Source organism: Cetorhinus maximus, chromosome 22, assembly GCF_964194155.1.
Source record: "Cetorhinus maximus chromosome 22, sCetMax3.hap1.1, whole genome shotgun sequence".
Classification (NCBI taxonomy): Eukaryota; Metazoa; Chordata; class Chondrichthyes; order Lamniformes; family Cetorhinidae; genus Cetorhinus; species Cetorhinus maximus.
The window spans coordinates 25,889,263-25,911,074 of NC_135900.1; the positions used below are offsets into that span (position 1 = coordinate 25,889,263).

The following is a 21,812-nucleotide window of genomic DNA, read 5'->3' on the forward strand; positions in this document are numbered from 1 at the left end:
AGAAAGGATACATAGTAGTCCAAATATAACACTACCACGTACCCAAAACACCAATAGTTTATCCCTAAATTGTCTTTTGTTAGTATACTTTTTTTATTGTTGTTGTATATACGGTCGAATGGCCTATGTAAAGGCGGAGACAGATCATCAGAAAGATAGGTACAGATGAGGGAAGTCATTGGCCTGAAATATCCCACTGTGAATCCAGGGGAAAAGAAACTCACCAGAAAAAATAAACGGATCTCCTAGGCCATGTTTCTAGTTAGCCTTGTAAAGAGAGCAACCCCGTGCAACCCTTACAAGCACAATATTGATAAGGAGTTGGAACTGGGGAATTCACAATGCTGAGTGTCCCCACATTCTGGTATACAAGGGAACCCAGCATAACGTTGGGGCTTGGTATAAAAACAGAAAATGCTGACGTTGTTTAACAGGTGAAGCAGAGTCCGTGGACTGAGAACCAGAGTTAACATGTCAGGCCAATGACCTTTCATCAGAACTGAAGGTAGGAATGCTTCCCAGTTACACAGGCATGGGACCTGAAGAGAGGGACAGACTACACCAGATGGCCTCAGCAAGAGAAGCAACCTGAAGAATCTTCTTCCATGGGCCACTTTAGACTATCCATTATCAGTAGTTTCAGAGTTGCAACCCTTAGCAGAAGTTTAGGAGCAGGTCAAGCCTCTGCCCTTAGGGATTAGAGGGAATACATTTTTGCTGTTCTAAAAAAGTGAGAAACAAGAAAATGCATCAAGAAGAGGAAGTTCCATCCTCAGAAATAAAACTCAAGCTGAATTTGAATTTTAAATAATGTGCCTGCATACTGTACTGCAATACAGTAAAGAAGGAGTGACAACATTAGATTCACAATTGTTTACAACACAAAACAAGGTCAGTTGGCTCATTATCTCTGAACTGGTTCTTTTCTGAAATGATCAAAAACTAATCCCTCTGTCTTGATGTCTCCTTATGCAGCCTGGATATTCATCTCCCTCAAATATTTATCCACTTTACCCTTAAAAGATGCAATAGTTTCAGATTCAAAGTACTCCATGACAACGTACTCCATGCTCCAATAAGGCTGTGCATAAATAAAGTTATTCTGACCTTGCTCTCTGACAATTTTAAATTGACAATCCCTCATTGGTGGCATTCCAACCAGAGGAAATAATTGTTTCCCACTTGCCCATCAAAACTAAAAGTATAAAAACCACTAATAGACCTCTTCTTAGCTTTCTCTGATTCAGGGCAAATTATCTCAAGTCTTTGATTATAACTATAGCTTTCAATCTCTGACACCATCCCAGTAAGTCTATGTTGTAACCTCTATTATTTTAATGCACATTCCAACACTGCACAGTACACTGACTGTGGCCTAACCATTACTTTCTACTAATTTCCACTTTCCTATCATACTCTCTGCCCCTTATTTATAAAACTCAAAATGTTTTGGTCCTTTATATGCCTTTTTCACCCTGCACTCATGCTTACATTTGAACCACAAAAACTCTATGTTCATCAATACCCTTCAGGATTTTGCATTGATTACATATTGTCATCCTTAGTATTTCCTCCTAAATTGTATAACCTCACTTCTTCTGCATTAAACTGCATTGTTCTGTCCATTCTACTATGTGTCCACATGTTCATGTATTTTACTTTTAGGAATTAAAGTAGAAAATGGCGGTCTGGCTGAGCATTGACTCCTGAGGTACACCGGGTATTCTAACTCAAACAACACTCATTAAGTCTAATTTTTTATATGTCTGTTAATCAATCTTCTATCCATGTTGCTACGTTCCTCTAATACTGTATGTCAGAATTTTTGCATTTAATTTCCTGTAAAAAACCTTAACGCATGTTTTAAGCAGCTAAGGTTGTGTGCTAGTCATCTGAGTTCTCCTAATTTTTATAGCATCAATTTCTTTTGCACAATTTAAATATAAAACAAATACAGAAAATGCTAAAAATCTGAAATAAACACAGAAAATGCTAGATGTAAACAGTAGGCCAGCTGGCACTGTAAAGGAAAAATACATTATTATGTGTTTAGTGTGTATCCTTCATCAGTTTGACTTTGTGGCCAAATAAGTGATATCAGAGAGTCTTGGTCCACATGTAAAATTTAAATTTTTAGAAAGGCTTTCATTATGGACGACCTCAGAATATCCCAAAGCATTTTATTGCCAATGAAGTACTCTCAAAGCGTACTTATTATTACAATTTAGGAAACACAGCATCCAATTTGTGTATAGCAAGTTCCTACAAACAAGCATGTGAGGATGATTGAATAGTCTGTTCTGGTGGTATTGATTGAGGGATAAATATTGGCCAGGTCACCAGAGAGAACTCCCTTGCTCTTCTTTGAAATAGTGCCTCAAAATCTTTTAGGTCCATCTGAAAGGGTTGATAGGGTGTCAGTTTAGTGTCTCATTCAAAAGATGGCACCTCCAACAACACAGCACTCCCTCGGTACTGTACTGAAATGTCAGCCTAGATTTTGTGCTCAAGTCTATGGAGTGGTACTTGAATGCACAACTTCTGACTCAGTTGAGATTGTGAGATGGCTGGCACCAAAATCTATGTTACCATTAATTTACATAGGTCTCAAGATAGTGACACTACCATATTTAAATGTTCTGACTTAGTACCTATCAACTAATGAGTCAAAAACGCTAAGACCTATTCTTCCCAAACCTCTAGGCTCATAAGATTGAATCAGGGAAAATCAACAGATAAGAGATATTGCTGACAAAAGACACATGCGGTCAAAGCTTTTTGTCTTGCACTCATCAGAACAGGTGCAAGAATGCCAAATTTCAAATGGAGCAATTTACAGTGCATGAGAAAACGGATGCTGATTGGTTGGGAAGTCAGTTCTGATTGGTCAAGACATCGCTATGATGAATGCACCAGGGAGCTACTATCCCCATGCTTTCGTTTATTCAAAAAAGGTACAATGTCTGGACATATTCCTTTTGCCTGCAGAGGACAGGTCCTTGCATATGAATATATGTAGCTTCTAGCAAGTGTAAGTGAGCTACATTGTGAGGTCAACTGATAAATTTAAATTGGTTATTAGTGTAATTCGTAGCACACTCAGGATTGTTCAGTAAATGTTGCCCAATTGAGGAATCACGTCTAATGTTAGATACTATGCTCTGAGTTTTGTAACCACAGGCTGGTTGACTATGGTCAGTACTCTGCCTATTGCAAACAGCCAAAAGGATGTGTTGTTTGATATGATCACCATTTGTTGGGGCGTGGGGTTATTAACAAGCTCAATTGCCAGCTAGTTATCTTTTTTAAAATGGCTGGTAGGCTGCTGATTTCAGCACCTGCCCATTTACTGTTTTATGGGGACCGGGTTGGGGTGGGCAGGAAGATGGTAGGCTAGCCATATTTTACGTTCCAACCTCCCCCATCCTATCCCAGCCCCTGCCCCTACCAAAAACATACCCAGTGGGGGCGTGCATATAATCCAGTCCATAATTTCACATAAATTTGTGATTGAACCTGTATGCAAATAACATCACATGCATAAGCCTTTTAGAGAATGAGCCTTGTCTTTGGCATGAGAAGTTAACCTTTTTTAAAATTTATTCTTTCATGGGATGTGGGAGTCAACAGCAAGATCAGCATTTGTTGTTCGCCCCTTAGGCCATTTCAGAGGGCATTGCTGTGGCTCTGGAGTCACATATAGGCCAGGTAAGGATGGCAGATTTCCTTCCCTAAAGGACATTAGTGAATAATTGATGATAGTTTTATGGTCACCATTACTGAGACTAGCTTTCAATTCCATATTTTATTTATAGAATTTAAATTCTACCAGGTGCTTTGGTGGGGTTTGAACCCATGTTGCCAGGACATTAGTCAGGCCTTCAGGATTACAAGTCTAGTGACATTACCAATACGCCACCATCTCTTCCCACTGCATGCACCCCTCTCTCGACCCCGCCCCCTTTTATCACAACAACTGATATTTAAAGCACCTTCAAGGGACTAAAACCTTTAAAGTACAGTGGTAATAATGGAAATGACAGAGGGGTAGAGCTGAGTGTCATCAACTTATAAATGGAAGTTAGCCTCCATGCCTACAGAGGACAAGGGACAGCGTGTAAATAGTAATAGGACAGGGCCAATGATGGAACCCAGGAGAACGCCTGAGGTGTCCACCTGGGGATGGGAGAAATATTGAAAGATGGGTTCTGTCTGTAGTAAGAAAGGTAGGACTGAAACCTAGCAAAGGCAATGCCTTGCAAGTGGACTGCAGCAGATGAACAAAGTGGAGGAGGATGAACAAAGTTGACTACGTTAAATACAAAGGTCATGGTCACAAATCATATTGTTTATACATTAGACTTAGGCAACTTGGAGCTTATTTTATTCGATAATAGGATTTGGGCATCGCTGGCTATGCCAGCATTTATTGTGGGCAAGATAAAACAGGAGTAAAAATATTCAAACGGAAATGATGGGACAGATAAGTATAGAGCTGGGTGGTGGCAACATTCAAGACCTTAGAAGCGAAAGAGAGATTAGAGATGTGGCAATAATTAGAGAAGATAAACAAATCAAACATCCTTTTTTTGAGTAAGGAAGTATGAGTTTTGACGAAGGGTCATCAACCTGAAACGTTAACTCTGTTTTTCTCCCCACAGATGCCAGACCTGCTGAGTATTTCCAGCATTTCCTGTTTATATTTAAGGAAGTCTGGAAAAAGTACAAATGATGCTAGATTCCAATCACTTTCCTTTATGTCTCAAAAATACCTCCTTGGATCACCACCTTGACATTTTGGAGAGGCTTGTGCACTCCAGTAATCCCTTGAGCGATGCTGTTGGGGCTCCTTGCGGCATGGGTGGGGTGGTGGGGGGGTGCCAGACAAAGTGAGATCCAAAAAGTCCTCACCAGCAGAATAGGTGAAGGAACACAGTGTGTCTCATTGGCTGTGAAGGCGGATGAAGACTCTAGCGGCAAGGTGGTCTTGGTCATAGTGAGTCAACTACCAACCTGTAAAGATTGTGTGGACAATGACAGTGCCCCAAGGACCCCATATTAAACAAAATCACGTGTAGGTTTCTACCAGGGTCCATTTGCCAAGTCCTGTGGCAATGGGGAATTGACGATGGGGCTGTGAACCTGCGAGTCCCTGGTTAAGAACCTGCACACAGACAACAGATGCATGGAAGTGTGTTTTTGGGTAGCAGCATCAGTATCCTCTTCAGGATACCCTCAGCTCACCCCAAATGGGGAAGGTGCTAGAAAAGGTGCCCTAAAAAATAGGCTGTCCCACATTCTCCTGGCTGGCAACCACACTCTGTGGGATCAACATCTTCATGGTCAAAGAAAGAAAACTTTAAATTTTGCAACTTGGCATGTTAGAACACTCATGGATAATCTCAAGTGTGACAGCTTGGAAAAGAAGATCTGCAGTCAGATGAGATGAGTTATCAAGACTCCAAATTGACATCGCTGCCCTCAGTGAGACCCACCTTCCTGGGGAGGGGCAGCTGAAGGACCAAGCAGGGGATACACCTTCTGTTGGAAAGGAAAGGTTCACAGCAAGCCTCCTATCGACAGAATTCATTTTTCCATCCAGAATAGCATCTTGGATGCTCTGCCAGAGCTCCCCAACTATGTAAATGAAAGACTCACAACACTTCACCTATAGTTCAACTGTAATCAATATGCCACTGTCATCAGCACTTATGTCCTGGCCCTTGACGCCAATGAAGATGTTAAGGAAAAGTTATATTCTGACCATGACAAAGTCCTCACTGCCATCCCAAAAGAAAAGGCCATCTTTCTGGGGGACTTTAATGCAAGGGTTGGCTGTGACTCTTGTTTAGAGAAGAGCCATTGGGAAAAATGGGGTGGGAAAAGTCAATGCAAATGGTGTCTTCCTGTGCTTAGCATGGTCTCATTATAACAAACAGCCTCTTCTGCCAGAAGGACAATACAAAACTACATGGAGGCATCTTAACTCAAAGCACTGGAACCTCTTGGATTATGTAATTGTTTGAGTCAAAGATCTAAGTGATGTCTGCACCTTGCGATCCATGCAGCGGACTGATGCCTGGCTGACAGATCATTGACTTGTTCGATCACTGATGGACATTCATCTAGCACCAAGACATCGCAAGACCAAAAGTCCAAGAGGAGGAAGATCTGTGTCTCAGCCCCGAAGCAGCCTGATCAAAGAGAGGAATTTCAAGTGCAACTCACAAGCAATCAGGAAAACCTTCACACACCCAACTTATTTTCCAAAGAATGGGAACAAATAAAGTCAGCTGTAATAAACTCCTGTGCCCATACCATTGGATTCGAGCATTGTTATCACCAGGACTGGTTTGAGGAAAACAATGCTGAAATATGTGATCTCCTTGAACAAAAAATGTGTAGCCTTCATTGTCTGGCGGAACAAGCCAAGGTCACAATTCAAGAAGGCAACATTCCAATAGTTTAAGGCTGACACCCAAGGACAAATCTGGAAAGTAAAGGACAAGTGGTGGGAAGAGAAAGCCCGAGAGATCCAACAATATGCTGACCATCATAACATGCAAAGGTTTTTCTTGAAGCCACCAAGGCCATTTGTAGATGAAGGTCAAATGGACAAAATCTCCTTCACTCACAGGATTGTGTTTCTCTTCTTAAGGATAACAATACCATTTGTCAACGCTGAAAAGAACATTTCCAACAAATCCTCAACAGTGAATCCACAATGGCAGCTGATACTTTCCAGGCTATCCCCTAGTACCCTGTGATAGAATCCATGGAACTACCATCGATGGGAGAGCTGCAACAAGCAATCAAATGGATGAAAAACAACAAAGCCTGCAGCCCTGATGGTATTCCAGCTGAGGTCACCAAAGCTGGTGGGCTTTTGCTCATTTGAACATTCCATGCACTCATCCTACGGATTTGGGGAAAAAAATAACTTCCCCTACCCCCACCCTCCTGACTTCAGGAATGTGACAATTGTAACTATCTTCAAGAAGGGAGATAAATCATGTGAGGAAACTATTGAGGTATTCCCCCCATGTCCATAGCAGGGAAAATCCTGACACGCAATCTCCTGAATCGCCTTCTTCCTGTGGCTGAGGAAACCCTCCCAGAGACAGTTTGGCTTTAGACTTTCCAAAGCAATTTCCGACATGGTCTTTGTTGCCAGACAAATCCATGGAAAACATCAAGAACAATACCAGGAACTCTTCATTACATTCAGCGACCTGACCAAAGCATTTGACTCGATAAATTGTGAGGGTCTGTGGATTTTTCTCCAAAGATTTGGCTGTCCAAGAAACTTCTTCGCAATCTTGCAATTGCTTCATGATGATATGACTGCAAATGCCTTGAGTGTGAGGTCTGAAACAAACGCCTTCAATATTTGAACTGGGGTCAAGAAAGGCTGTGTGATAACCCCCATACTATTTACAATATACCTGACAGTGGTTATTCACCTCAAAGATCACCTGTCATCTGATGTGAGTATTACATACTGCCTAGATGGAAAACTCTTTAATCTCAGTTGCCTCCTTACCAAAACTAAACTGACCACCATAGACATACATGATCTACAGCTTGCAAATGACTGCAGTGTCATTGCCTACTCTACATCAGGTTTGGAAACCACTCTCTACCTCTTCAATTCGGCATACCAGGGACTTGGCCTGTCCAAAACAAAACCCATATCAACCCACACCTGGTCAGTTAATATTCCACCTCCTATATATGTTGAAGGAGAGATTCTGGAATATGTTGAGTACTTCCCGTACCTTTGCAGCCACCCATCTCAAAAGCCCACCTTTGAGGAGGATATCCAACAGCCAATTAGTTGCTTCAGCTCAGCCTTCTACAAATTAAGGCAGCAAGGGTTTGACAAAAAAGACCTCCACAAGTCAACGGAAGTCCTAGTGTACAAAGCAGTTGTCATCACCACACTCCTGTGCTGCAGTGAGAGCTGGACTGTGTATCAGCAACACATAAGAGCGTTAGAGAAATTCCATCAACAATGCCTCTGCTGCATCCTCTGCATTCAATGGGAGGACCACCAAACAAATGCTAGTGTCCTTCTTGAAGCCAGCTCCACAAGGATTCATGCAAAATTCCTGCAAAATTAACTACAATGGACTGGTCACTGTGCCCAGATGGCTGAAAACTGTCTCCACCATCATGTCCTGTTTTCTCATCTCTCAAGTGGCCAGTGTTCTAGGGGAGGACAAACAAAACACTTCAAAGTCACCCTGAAACTCCTCTTGAAGTGTGACAGCATTGACATTAATGATTGGGAGAAGCTTGCCACCAATTGTTCAAATTGGCGATAACTTGTCCATCATGCTGCATCAAGCTTAGTCCAAATGCCTTAATGAGGTGGCAGAGCAGTGGCAGAGAAAGAAAGAAAAGGAAACAAACCCTGCACTCCAGATTCCACTGCCGCATGGGATACCCAAAGATCTGTGGGTCGATAATTGGCTTGTTCAGTCACATGATGACCCATGGTAGAAACACATGACCCTGAGTAGACATCATCTGAGGGACAGGCGATGACGATGTCTCAGAAACCTGGACAATAAATATCTATGGAAGAAAATAGAGGCCTTTGAAATGTGGATGAAGACGTATGCTTAAAATTCCATATAAGGACCATAAGACAAATAAAAAAGTGCTTATAATTGCAAGAGCAAAAAGAACTCTTAAAAAGTGACAGAAAAACAAATATCAGTATTTTGACCATTTGATGAGAGCTGAAAAGCTACAGAGATCTCTTCTAGAAGGCAAAGTGGAGGGCAGAATAAAGAGGGGTCGATCTAGGTGTAGTTGGATGACAGACATCACTGGTCTGGTTGCAGACAAGCTACTGTGGTTGTGTTTTTTAAAATTCATTTGCAGGATGTGGGCTTCGCTGGCTGGGCCAGCATTTATTGCCCATCCCTAGTTGCCCTTGAGAAGGCGGTGGTGAGCTGCCTTCTTGAACTGCTACAGTCCATGTGGTGTAGGTACACCCACAGTGCTGTTAGGAAAGAAGTTCCAGGATTTTGGCCCAGCAACAGTGAAGAACGGCGATACATTTCCAAGTCAGGATGGTGAGTGGCTTGGAGGGGAACTTCCAGGTGGTTCCCATCTATCTGCTGCTATTGTCCTTCTAGATGGTAAAGGTCTTGGGTTTGGAAGATGCTATTTAAGGAACCTTGGTGAATTCCTGTAGTGCATCTTGTAGATGGTACACACTGCTGCTACTGTGCATCGGTGGTGAAGGGAGTGAATGTTTGTGGATGTGGTGCCAATCAAACGGGCTGTTTTGTCATGGACGGTGTCAAGCTTCTTGAGTGTTGTGGGAGCTGCACTCAGCCAGGCAAATGGGGAGTATTCCATCACACTCCTGGCTTGCACCTTGTAGATGGTGGACAGGCTTTCAGGAGACACAAGGTGAGTTACTCATCGCACGATTCCTAGCTTCTGACCTGCTCTTGTAGCCACAGTATTTATATGGCTAGTCCAGTTCAGTTTCTGGTCAATGGTAACACCAGGATGTTGATAGTGATGGTAATGTCATTGAACATCAAGGGGCGATGGTTGGATCCTCTCTTGTTGGAGATGGTCATTGCCTGACACTTGGTGTGGTGCAAATGTTAATTGACACTTGTCAGCCCAAGCCTGGATATTGTCCAGGTCTTGCTGCATTTGGACATGGACTGCTTCAGTATCTGAAGAGTCGCGAATGGTGAACATTGTGCAATCATCAGCGAACATCCCCACTTCTGCCCTTATGATGGAAGGAACACCATTGATGAAGCAGATGAAGATGGTTGGGCCTAGGACACAGTCCTGAGGAACTCCTGCAGTGATGTCCTGGAGCTGAGATGACTGACCTCCAACAACCACAACCATCTTCCTTTGTGCTAGCTATGACTCCAACTAACAGAGAGTTTTCCCCCAATTTTCATTGACTCCAGTTTTGCTTGGACTCCTTGATGCCACACTCGGGCAAATGTGACCTTGATGTCAAGGGCAGTAACTCTCACCTCACCTCAGGAGATCAGCTCCTTTGTCCATGTTTGAACCAAGGCTGTAATGAGGTCAGGAGCTGAGTGGCCCTGCCGGAACCCAAATTGGGCATCAGTGAACATGTTATTGCTAAGCAAATGCTGCTTGATAGCACTGTTGATGACCCCTTCCATTACTTTACTGATGATGGAGAGTAGAACTGATGGGGCGATAATTGGCTGGGTTGGATTTGTTCTGCTTTTTGTGTACAGAATATAACTGGGCAATTTTCCACATAGCTGGGTAGATGCCAGTGTTGTAGTTGTACTGGAACAGCTTGGCTAGGGGCACGGCAAGTTCTGGAGCACAAGTCTTGTACTAATGCTGGAATATTGTCAGCCCCATAGCCTTTGCAGTATGGGGAGAAAGCGGAAGCAGGCTATTGAGTTGGATGATCAGCCATGATCATAATGAATGGCGGAGCAGGCTTGAATGGCCCACTCCTGCTCCTAGTTTCTATGTTTCTATGCAGTGCTTTCAGCCATTGCTTGACATCACGTGGAGTGAATCGAATTGGCTGAAGACTGACATCTGTAATACTGGGGACCTCCGGAGGAAGCTGAGATGGATCATCCACTCGGCTCTTCTGGCTGAAGATTGCAGCAAATGCCTTATCTTTTGCACTGATGTTCCATCATTGCGGATGGGGATATTTGTGGAGCCTCCTCCTCCAGTAAGTTGTTTAATTGTCCACCACCATTCATGACTGGACGTGGCAGGACTGCAGAGCTTAGATCTGATCCGTTGGGATTGTTTAATTCTGCCTATCATTTCTGTTTGGCACACAAGTAGTCCTGTGTTATAGCTTCACCAGGTTGACACCTCATTTTTAGGTATGCCTGGTGCTGCTCCTGGCATTAGTGACATTAGTGAACCAGATGGGTTTTTACAACAATCGAGAATAGTTTCATAGTCATCATTTGACTTTTAATTTTTATTGAATTCAAATTCTACCATCTGCCATGGCAGGATTCAAACCCTGGTCCCCAGAGCATTACTCTGGGTCTCTGGATTACCAGTTTAGTGACAATACCGCTATGCCATCGCCTCCTCGGACCTGCCTTGTGAGGGTGACACAAGACAGACAACCATGATAACAGCAGATCCACTGGTAGGCATAGGTAGAAGCTGAGAGAGAAAGAGAGAGATGATGCACTGAGTTGAAAGATGAAAGAACAGTAGAGGAAGCAATTCATCAGTCAGAATTTAATATCTGAAGAGAGAGGAAGCAATTCATTGGGCAGTATTTAATGCTGCCCCTGAGGTGGGTTCAGAGGTGTGGTGGGGGGGTTGGAGGTGGTGGCTGTGTTCGTGGCCAGCAAGGTGCGGGCCAAGTTTCCAACCGAAAAGCTATTTGAACCCCGTAATTGGCCACTTAAGGGCCTCATTCCTGCCAGCGAGGGCCTTGACATGTAGGCAATCTCCAAGGTAAATCCTGGAACGTATACCTGTAGTTTGGTGAGAAGAGTCCCTTCTACTTGAGCAGCCCATGCCCAACAGATGTGGAGGTATTGCACTGGAGGTATGGGTTTCCCATGAGTGGAGACATTCACCTGCCCTAAATACTAACACCCTCACCAGGGCCTTCCTGTATGGCCCCTGCGAACCCCACCTACTTATCTTACTCCTGGGGCTCCATTGCCGATCCTCTGCCAAGGTTGCAGTACCAGCAGTGGCCATCGCTCCAAGTTGTGCTGCTGATACTGGAGAGCTGCTGGCCTCTGATTGGCCGGCAACTCTCAGGGGCAGGATATCAGTTCTGGACTGTCCAGGACTTCTGCGAGGAAACTCCCCTCCAAAGAGCTGAAAAGCCTGATGATGGGAAGGTAAGCGCCTGATGGGACTTAATCCCATCAGGCATCGCAAGAATGGCCAAGACAGGATTGCCATTGGTTTTCAGTCAATGTATGGGCCCCCTACCATGGCCATTGAAGTTTGCTCATGATCTCAACAGTCTTTGGATTAAGGAACGATAATTGCATAGCGGAGGTCTTGTGGCGCAGTGGGTGCCATCCTGCCTCTGAGCCAGGAACTCCAAATTTAAGTCCCACTCCAGGGCTTGATGCAATGATGCATTCATATGATGGAAAGAAAATTGGGACCTCTACCATCACTATCCATGGGCACAGGCTGCAACATACATATAAAATTGCATGTAGCCACAGAAACTTGGACTCCTGGGGTCTGGTTAGCTCAGTTGACCTGTGGATCAGGTTGGTGTCAACTGAACAGGGCTCAAATCCTGTTCCAGCTGGGGTGGATTTTGGACCTGCCTCCTTGCCCTATCCATGGTGCAGGTTGCAGCGCTGTGCGTCAGACCTGCCTTCGGGCAGAGAACTCAAGAAGAATTGCATAGTCAGTAGTTGTGGGTTTTCAATTAAATCACTAGGTGGCAACACAGGTCAAGTGTCCAGTCTATAATAACAAACACTGAGTCAATAGACTGGTGGTTTTATTTTTTAATATAAATAGTGTTACAGCCTTTCAAATGCAAATATCAGGAATATGCTTGATTTCTGACCAGCCACTGACTGGGTATTCATTTACTGGTTGCACTCTTGCCTCTGAGTAAGAGGTTTTGTGTTTAAGTGTCACTCCAGAGACTTGCACACATAATTTAGGTTTGCATTTCATTGCAGCACTGAGGGAGAGGCACCATCTTGCAGAAGACATGTTAAACTGATGCCCCATTTGCCTTCTCAATGCCTTCCCATAGCATTATTCAAACTTGAGGGAGTTCTCCTGAAGATCAGATGTATCTCTCAATCAATGTCAATGATGTAACAGATGTATCTCACTGCTATTTGTGGAACTTTGCTGTGCACACATTGACTGCCATATCTATTATAACACACTATAACATTATAGCCAGTATAATATTTTTGTATAAAGTGCTCTGGGACTGAGACCTTGAAAGGCATTGTAAGAATACAATTCTTTCTTTTTTTCTGAAGAAACTACCTACCATGAGGATCCTTTTCAGTATGATGAATATTCTCATCGATTTCCCCATATATCCCATTGGATTTCAACAAACCTTGCATAACAATAACTTTAATATAATAGAATGTACCTAAGGCACTTCACAGAAGCAATATAGAGCAAAATTTGACACCAAGCCACAAAAGGGATATTAGCATAAATGACCAGAAGCTTGGTCAAAGAGATAGATTTTAAGAAGTGTCTTAAAGCAGGAAAGAGAGGTAGAGAGGCAGAAAGTTTTAAAGACGAATTCCATAGCTTAGAGCTTTGGCAGCTGAAGGCGCGGCAACAAATGGTGGGCAATTAAAATTGGGGATGATCAAGAAGTCAGAAATAGATGATCTCAGATCTCTTGAAGGGTTGTGGAGCTGAAGGAGATTACAGAGATGGAAGGAGGAGGGATTTGAAAACATGGATGAGAATTTTAAAGATGAGATATTGCTTAACTAGGAGACAATGTAGATAAGTGAGCACAAGTTTGATGGCTTAACAGAACTTGATGCCAGTAAGGACACAGGCAGCAAAGTTTTGGATGACCTCCAGTTTATGGACGGTAGAATATGGGAGGTTGGTCAAGGGTTCATTGAAATAGTCAAGTCTGAAGGTAACAAAAGCAGATGAGGTGAGGCAGAGCAGAGCTGGTCGATTTTGGAGGTGGAAATAGGTGGTCTTCGTGCTGGTGCAGATATGTCATCAGAAGCTCATATGATATCACTGTTAAGAGGATTTTTTAAATTATTCATTCATGGGATGTAGGCATCGCTGGCTAGCCCAGCATTTATTATTCATCCCTAATCTTTTTTTTTTGAAAAATATACTTTAGTCATAAAATATCTGGAAGAACATTTCAGAACATTTCTAAATCAACCATCACAAAAGTGCAATCAGATTCAACTTTTACACATGGATCATGAGGTGCTTCAATACAATCAATGAATATTACAATCATTTCAATATGGTCATTAAAGACAGTCAGGCAATGCAATGGTATTGAAGTTATCAACATCCATCATGTTGCAGTCTCAGGTGCTTCAATACGATTATAATAGTTAGTATTCAATGCATACATTCATTGTGAGCCGTACAGCCCGAGGGATCTATACAATTCCCAGCCCCTTGGTGCACTATGGCAGAAAGGTCTTAGACAGCAACCTTTCCCCATTGGGCCTTTGCGGTGGCTGCCCCAAGCTTTACTGCATACCTCAGCATGTAGTCCTGGACCTTGGAATGTGCCAGTCTGCTACACTCGATCAGGGACAACTCTTTGCACTGGAAGACCAGCAAGTTTCGGGCAGACCAAAGAGTGTCTTTCACTGAGTTGATGATCCTCCAGCTGCATTTGATGTTTGTCTTGGTGTGTGTCCCTGGGAACAGCCCGTAGAGCCCAGAGTCCTGTGTCACGGAACTGCTCGGGATGAACCTCGACAGAAACCACTGCATCTCTCTCCAGACCTTCTTTGCAAGGGCACAATCCACAAGGAGGTGAACAATGGTCTCGTCCCCACCACAGCCACCTCGAGGGCAACGTGCAGAGGGGGTGAGACTCCTGGCGTGTTGGAAGGATCTGATGGGAAGGGCCTTTCTCACCACCAGCCAAGCTACATCTTGGTGCTTGTTGGAAAGTTCTGGCAATGAGGTATTCTGCCAAATGACTTTGACAATCTGCTTGAGGAACCATCTGACAGGATTCACCATCTCCTTTTCCCGCAGGGCCTCTAAGATATTACATGCTGACCACTGCTGATGGACTTGTGGTCAAAAGTGTTTGCATAAATTTTTCCACGAGGGACAGGTGGTACGGCACGGTCCAACTACTTGGAGTGTTCTGCGGCAGCGTGGCCAGACCCATCCTTCGCAACACCGGGGACAGGTAGCACGTAGTGACACTTGGTGTTTGCATACTGAGGGTCTACACACAGCTTGATGCAGTCGCACACAAAAGGTGGCCATCACTTATCCCTAATCACTGGAGATGGTGGTGAGCCACTTTCTCAAATGGCTGCAGTCCAATTGGTGTAGGTACACCCATGGTGCTGTTAGGCATTCCTCCGACTTTGTAGTAGTTTTTGATACAACTGAGTATCTTGCTAGGCCATTTCAGAGGGAATTTAAGTGCAACTGTGTGTCACATGTAGGCCAGAAAGGACATAGCTAGTTTTTAATTCCAGATTTAGTAATTGAATTTAAATTCCTGCCATGGTATCCTCAGAGCATTAGCCTAGTCCAGTGACATTACTGTTCCCAACCCCACACCCCCCCCCGCCCCCCTCCCCAAACTACTTATTCATGCTTATGTGATGAGATACATTTTTAAGTGTTAGGAAAGAAGTTAACCACTAAGGCTCTCTCCTAGTTGACAAGTGGGAGTTTCAGCCAGGAAGGAACTATCTCCAATCTTAAGAGGTAATGACGACCGATTTCCTGAATAAAATCAAAACAAACGTCTATCGCGCAAAAGCAAGGGAGAGATAAGATCTTAATGCATGCTCAAATACAACACGCCCAAAACAACAGACCATTTCCCCACAAACCGATGACGAAAAGCTGGCGTAAGGAACGTACATTTGTCCCTCTGTATCAATAAATACAATTCGCCCGCACAATACAACGTACCTTATACTGAGTGGTTTCATTAAATGTCTGAAAGTCGGTTACCTGGAACAGAGTCAGCTTTTGCATGCAAATGTATTTGCTAATTTTAAATGTAACTAAATAAGAGCGGAGTTAAAAGGTTTGTCTGATGATTTTTTTTTAAATAAAATTAATCTTAACTCGGCGGTTCAGAAAAAAATACTTTAAACTGTGGATTTCAATGTTTAAAGAAGGAACCATACAAATAGTGGCCGGCGCAAGGTGGTAATGCCTTCTGTTTTATCTAATTTGAATATGTATAACAAAACTGAAAAGTAGTTTAATTTAATATGTAATCAATAGCTAATTTAAACATTCAAATCGTTTTAATTCTGTGTTGATCACATATTAAGATCAAACTACGTTTCATTTTGAAGATTGTTGACAAGTTGCGAAAAGTTACAAGATCTGACACTCAGGAAAATCATTCTGAAAAATCACTCTTGACTGAACGCACAAAGCATTTTGCTCTTGAATGTATTCAATCACTGCTGTGTATTTTTTTTGACATTGTATCCTGGACTCAGTATTTGCAGTCGGCTACAAATCTTGATGCAAATTTACCTGGAGCAAAGTGTATAGCCCGAATGTGCCATAGACGTCGCGGGGAAGATGGAAATCCATGATTTCAACAATATTAACGTCAATACAAAGTACTTCAAGGTTTATGTAACAAGACCATAGGAAGACGAGGTATTCTTGCTGAGATAGAAAAAGATCTATAATTTCAGCCAGAGAAAATGATAAATTGAGGGTGTGTGAAGACTGCACACCCCCCCAGAAAGCGAAATGGTGAAGACCCGGAACTAGCTCCCGATCTACCTGAGCCTTGCTCCAGGTCGGGAATTGGGGAGTTTGCAGCAAATCAGCTGCGTAGAATGGCCGCTTCTCTTCGCATCCCTCAAAATGAACTGTCCGAAATAGACATCTCCAATGGAAATTGGCCCGAAGGAGAGAATGCCGCCTTGGCGGCTGCTTGTAAATCAGACGGGATGTCCGGGTTCCAGCACTGGTTACAGATTGCCGATTCCCAGAGAACAGCCCAAGGCCCCTTTCTGCTAAAGGACAGCGCAAATATTCCACCAATTCCGGTGTTATCCTCGATGTTAGTGCCAAGCCAACACTGGACGAAAGGGGCGATCGCGGCGGAAAAAGCGGCGGGATCCCACTTTGAAAATCGGGGTAGGGAATACCAGTTTGGAACAGCAAGTATCTTTTACAAGAGAACTTCTTCCATCGTGGACTGTCTGCTGACCGAACTCTATGACTCCTGCGCCTACAGCAGTAGAAGCATTGACAGTGTGGATAGTTCGACGGAGACTTCCAGCTCCGATGCTTTTCTGGGAAGGAGTAATTCTGGATCGATGTTCCTGCAGGAATTTCAGGAACAGTACACTGCAAAACATCAGATGCAGTACCTGGCGCAAAAAGGTATTTAAAATAAAATCTTTATGACATCTGTGAATACCTTCCTCTAACAAAATGCACCCTTAGCTATTGCTACACTTATACTACCAATTCCACGCATCAATGGAAAGTGACAATATAAATCCGAAGATTACTGAGCCATTGAAGCTTTCAGTGATATCGAGTTTCCGAAGAGTGGGATGTAAAACTAGCTAAAATACTAGGAACTCATTTTCACTGTTAATTAATTAATCCCAAAAAGTTAGTACCTAAAGACAAAATGTTTGGTGTTAAGCAAGTAAGCTGCAAAATATTCAGCAAAATTACAGACGTCAATGAAAACGTGGCAGTTGATAACCAACCGAACCTTCCAAACCACTGGTGTGTCACTGAAACAAAACGGTCAGGAAAAGGCCATGAGTACTTTGAGCTGCTTGTTTGATTTTTGACTGATTAGTGTGTTAATGATGTATGCCAGCTCCTGTATCACCGGAGCTCATTACAGTGGAAAACATGTAAGTGCAAGCGCTTACATTTAACTTTATTGCCCTAGCAAGTAGGCGGGGTGGGAGACTAAACATAGTCTGCATTATTTAGTCTGTAAAACACCGGATTGTCTAGTTTGACGTGCGGTGACGTACGATGAACAGCGGTGTGCATAAAGGCGAATAATCGAATCCTCCTGTGCCATTAATGTCAGGAAATGAACCAAAATGGTGCAACACTTGAGTGGGCAGCAACGGGCTTACGGGTAATTTCTGAAGCCTGATGGTAAACGTGTCCATTCAGACAAAAAGAACTTCTGTGGACACGATTGAGAGAACGCAAAGCACAGCCCTAAAATGTAACACTAATGGGTCTGCATTAGAACTCAACATATTGCGCCTGAAATCTGATTGCCAAAACTGTGTGTAGCTCTTTCCACTAAATGACATCAAGTTAGTTTAACAGATAACGGAGATTGAGGTATGACGGACTGAGATCCTGGCTTTGATGGTGAGGTAGTCCATTATTGAGATCAGAACATTTGTCACTAATATTTGAAGGTGTGCTTCAAGGTTTAGCTCCATCTTTTGAACGTTACACACCTGGAATAAGAATTTCAGAATTGAGAACAATTCCTAGCAATAATTTAAGTTGGTAATTTGACTTGATTTGTACCCCACGAGCTCTCTAATTTCCCAGTGCACATTGGTGTCATCTCTTTATCAGACACTTGAGTGACAAGTACACCAAGGAGGGAACTTCTGCACTGAAAAGAGTAAGTTTAAAAGAATATCTGAAAATGAGAGCCAATTTACTAGATATAACAGTGGAGATAATGAAATAACTTAAAACATTCTTAATAATATTAGTGGAACTCAAGACTCAAGGGTATGGAAGCAACTTATTACCAGGTTTCTGCAGTAATTAAAATTATTTTGACATCATGCTTACAAATGTCATATTCTTTTCTTGGTAACAGATGTAGATGAGCTGAAGCGAATTGTAGAAGAGCTAAAATACAGAATTGCTGTGCAATCTGCAAAGCTGGTTCGTCAGTTAAGGAGAAAAGACAATCTTTCACATAAACTACAGAAGAACAGCGATATTGTGACAGCATGTTTGCAAGCAGTTTCGCAGAAAAGGCGTAAGTATAATTAAAATATGGAGCACTCAATTTCCTCTTGCAGTATGTTATATAATATTTGCATTTATATGGCACATTATCACTCAAGACCTCGAATACATAACTTTTGTAGTGTATTGGTTTGCTAATTAGGCAATTATAGGCATGATTTAATATTTGCATGCCTTTTCATATTGCTGTGGGACTTAATGGGATCTTTTCATTACCTCAATAGTATATGCTCTGCTTTTATATAATTTATATACAGTCAGGCTAGCGGCTGAACGAATCAGTTAAAGCATATTCTGTTTAATGTATCATGTTTACCTTTTGATCATTTAGAATTATGGGGAAATCTTTACATCAGGTATCTTTTAAGTATAACCATTATCAAATAGACTAGTAAATTATGAAGTGGTGTTTGGAAAGGAGTGCTAGACTAATGGTAACAGTTATTAATTGGAAAGGAAAATAAATCAGCTGATTGAAAATGTATCATGATCTGGAAATACTCTAAATGGGAAGAGTGGTTTGACAGTTATACCTTTAAACAGCAATTTTATGCTTTAATTTCAAACAGTTTTTGAGAGATAGTGAGTTTTGAATTTTCTATGCATTCTTTCATTACACCTTAATATACTTTCAAAAGGATTTATTTTGAGTATTTCCTTATTAAGGTTTCATTAACATCATAAGAATTTTCCATAACAATTTTTAAACATTATAATTTGTAGATCTAATAATTAGATGGAAAGCATTAAATCTTACTCTCAAACAAGTGTTGAGAATTCTGATAATTTCCTATGGCAGCAGAATTGCTGAAAAGCTCTGTTTTAAAGAATACAATTATCTAGGTGTCAATTGCTGATTATGCAGATTGAAGTCCTTATTCTTCTTACTTTTGTCATTTTAATTGTGGGAATTATTTGCATTGCACAAATTTGCAAAACTGAAAATATTTTAGGTCACCATATAGTGAATGGAAGTAAATGTAGCTACAGAAATATTATAATATGGTAATATCTTGTTTTTGTTTTATTTGAACAACCACTCTTTTGTTGCTCCCTTCTCCTGATTTTCTTATTTCTCTGAAGATAGTTGCTGAGGTAAGATTCCATTAGTGTCTGAAGCCCTCTGAGTTCTTTCCCATTCAATTATTTTTCATACCTGGGTTAAGAGCTTGCTGGTGTGTGTCAACTATGGACCTTCACAGCCAAACCCAACCTGATCTCCATTTACTCACGTGCCAGCAGAAATTACCAGTACACCATACTGGCTGCTTTTTTGCCCTCTAGCCAAAGGATACTTGAGTAAATTGGTGTGCCCTAATTGCTATACAAACTGAGATTAGTTAACTGAACACAGATTAATAATTGAAACTAATTCTTTTCTGTAGGTTTTATTAGCACACCAGATTCTATGTTTACCCATTGTAGTGTTTTTCTTTTGATAAGTAAGAAAATATTGTTCGCCTTTTGTGTTCAAAGTTGTTATAATGTTCAGTACTCTATAGAGAATTAGTTAGGAGCATCCTAATTTGAATACATTTATATACCATTTTATGCTGTGACTGATTTGGAAGTCAAATCTCTAACTTAAATGCTGTGCAATAAATAAACTTGTAATTGATTTTCAAATCCACATACACAGTTCTTTGTCTTACAACTTTTCATTTACAGTTCAGTTAGCCATCGTCCTGCAAAGCAGATGCTGTATCAAATACCCTTGAATTCAATGCATTATAAACTGACGGTCTGGTACTTAGTAATGTGCATGACACCAAAGCAAGAGATTCAATTTTTAGAACCTAGCTGATATAATGTTAAGTCACACATTAAACAGATCTCTAATTGGGGATAGCAGGGAGCAGTTCTGATATACCTTTTTCAGTGGGAATTCAAATGAGGCCCTGAAAATGCAGTTTAAACATTGGTAGTTTAAAACAGTTATATAAAGCTGAGACATTTAATGAATGAATATTAAAATTTAATTATAAACAAAGAATTGACCTCTTTACTCTATTTTCATGATTATACCTAGTATTAGAAATAGTGATTCAGAATAATGCAAAATGGACATCCCATGCTTTTAGTTTGGGACATATTTTAAATATATTAAACATTTTCTAAGTTAATATTTTAATTATCTGTTTTATTAACATGCAGCATGACTGAGGTAAGGTAAATATGATAAACTTTGTATTTTATTCACTCTGATGGCATGTTAGTTTGAATCATTATTTTTACTTTGAGATCAACAGTCAATTGGTCTCTCAGTCTTGGCAATGAACAGGTTTCTAATCGATTTTCTTTCGCATGTATTAATATGCTTGCTCATTTATAAATTTTATGCATCACTGCACTGAATGCTGAAGAAGTACTCTTTTCAGCTACACTAAATATAAGTTTTAAACAATATAAGTATTTATTTCATGGCTTAATTTTGCATTTCATTGTACAATTACTGTCAATGAACTCTCCTGTAAAACTTGCTTGAATTCTTTTTATTTTTCAATATTTCCATCTCATGTCTTATGTAATGGACTTGAGGCCTTTCATTATTATATCCTTTTTCCCTTCTGTAACATTGAATACAAACTCTGCCATTTGCTCATTCTACAATTGCTTTTTATATTAGGAAAAATACAAGCGTAGGCCTATATGGAGACCTTTTCTAAGCCTTGTATGATCAGCTTATTGCTGTGGCTAATTATAACACATGCCATAAATGGGTGCTTCAATTCAAAATGTTAAGATTCTTAACAAGGAATATTATAATAATCATGCTTTAGAGATACAAGAAGATTGCTTATTGAAAATATTCCTTCATTTAGGGCAAATGCACATTTGTATAATGTATCATTAGAAGTATTGCTTAATGAAGCAGTAGTCTTCATAATAAAGCTTTTCACTGATTTCAGAAACGATTTCAGTACTAAAAAGATGCTCAATGTTGCATACAATTAAATGGTAAGAAGCCAATTGACATCAGAGAGCACCTGCTTTAAATGCTTGTCAGTTGCCACTAGACTGGAATAGGTGCAACAATATTTAGGATATTTCAGTGTCACCATCAGTTTCCAATGAGCATAAACTAAACTTTGCAAACCTCTGACTGGACAGTGGGAATATCTGAT

The 21,812-nt window shown here is 41.3% G+C and overlaps 2 protein-coding genes across 2 annotated transcripts in view; one reads left to right on the forward strand and one right to left on the reverse strand.

Moving 5' to 3' along the window:
* The window catches only part of rps16 (ribosomal protein S16), a 284,445-nt gene that overhangs the window by 32,768 nt on the left and 229,865 nt on the right, over positions 1 to 21,812 (reverse strand). The gene's annotated exons all lie outside the window — the stretch shown is intronic.
* The window catches only part of tbc1d30 (TBC1 domain family, member 30), an 87,652-nt gene continuing 81,460 nt past the window's right edge, over positions 15,621 to 21,812 (forward strand). Inside the window, exons 1-3 of the mRNA XM_078567950.1 lie at positions 15,621 to 15,760; positions 16,188 to 17,091; positions 18,533 to 18,697. Of these exons, the coding sequence (XP_078424076.1) occupies positions 16,539 to 17,091; positions 18,533 to 18,697 (718 nt within the window). The 5' untranslated portion in view covers positions 15,621 to 15,760; positions 16,188 to 16,538. The remainder of the gene's footprint in view (positions 15,761 to 16,187; positions 17,092 to 18,532; positions 18,698 to 21,812) is intronic.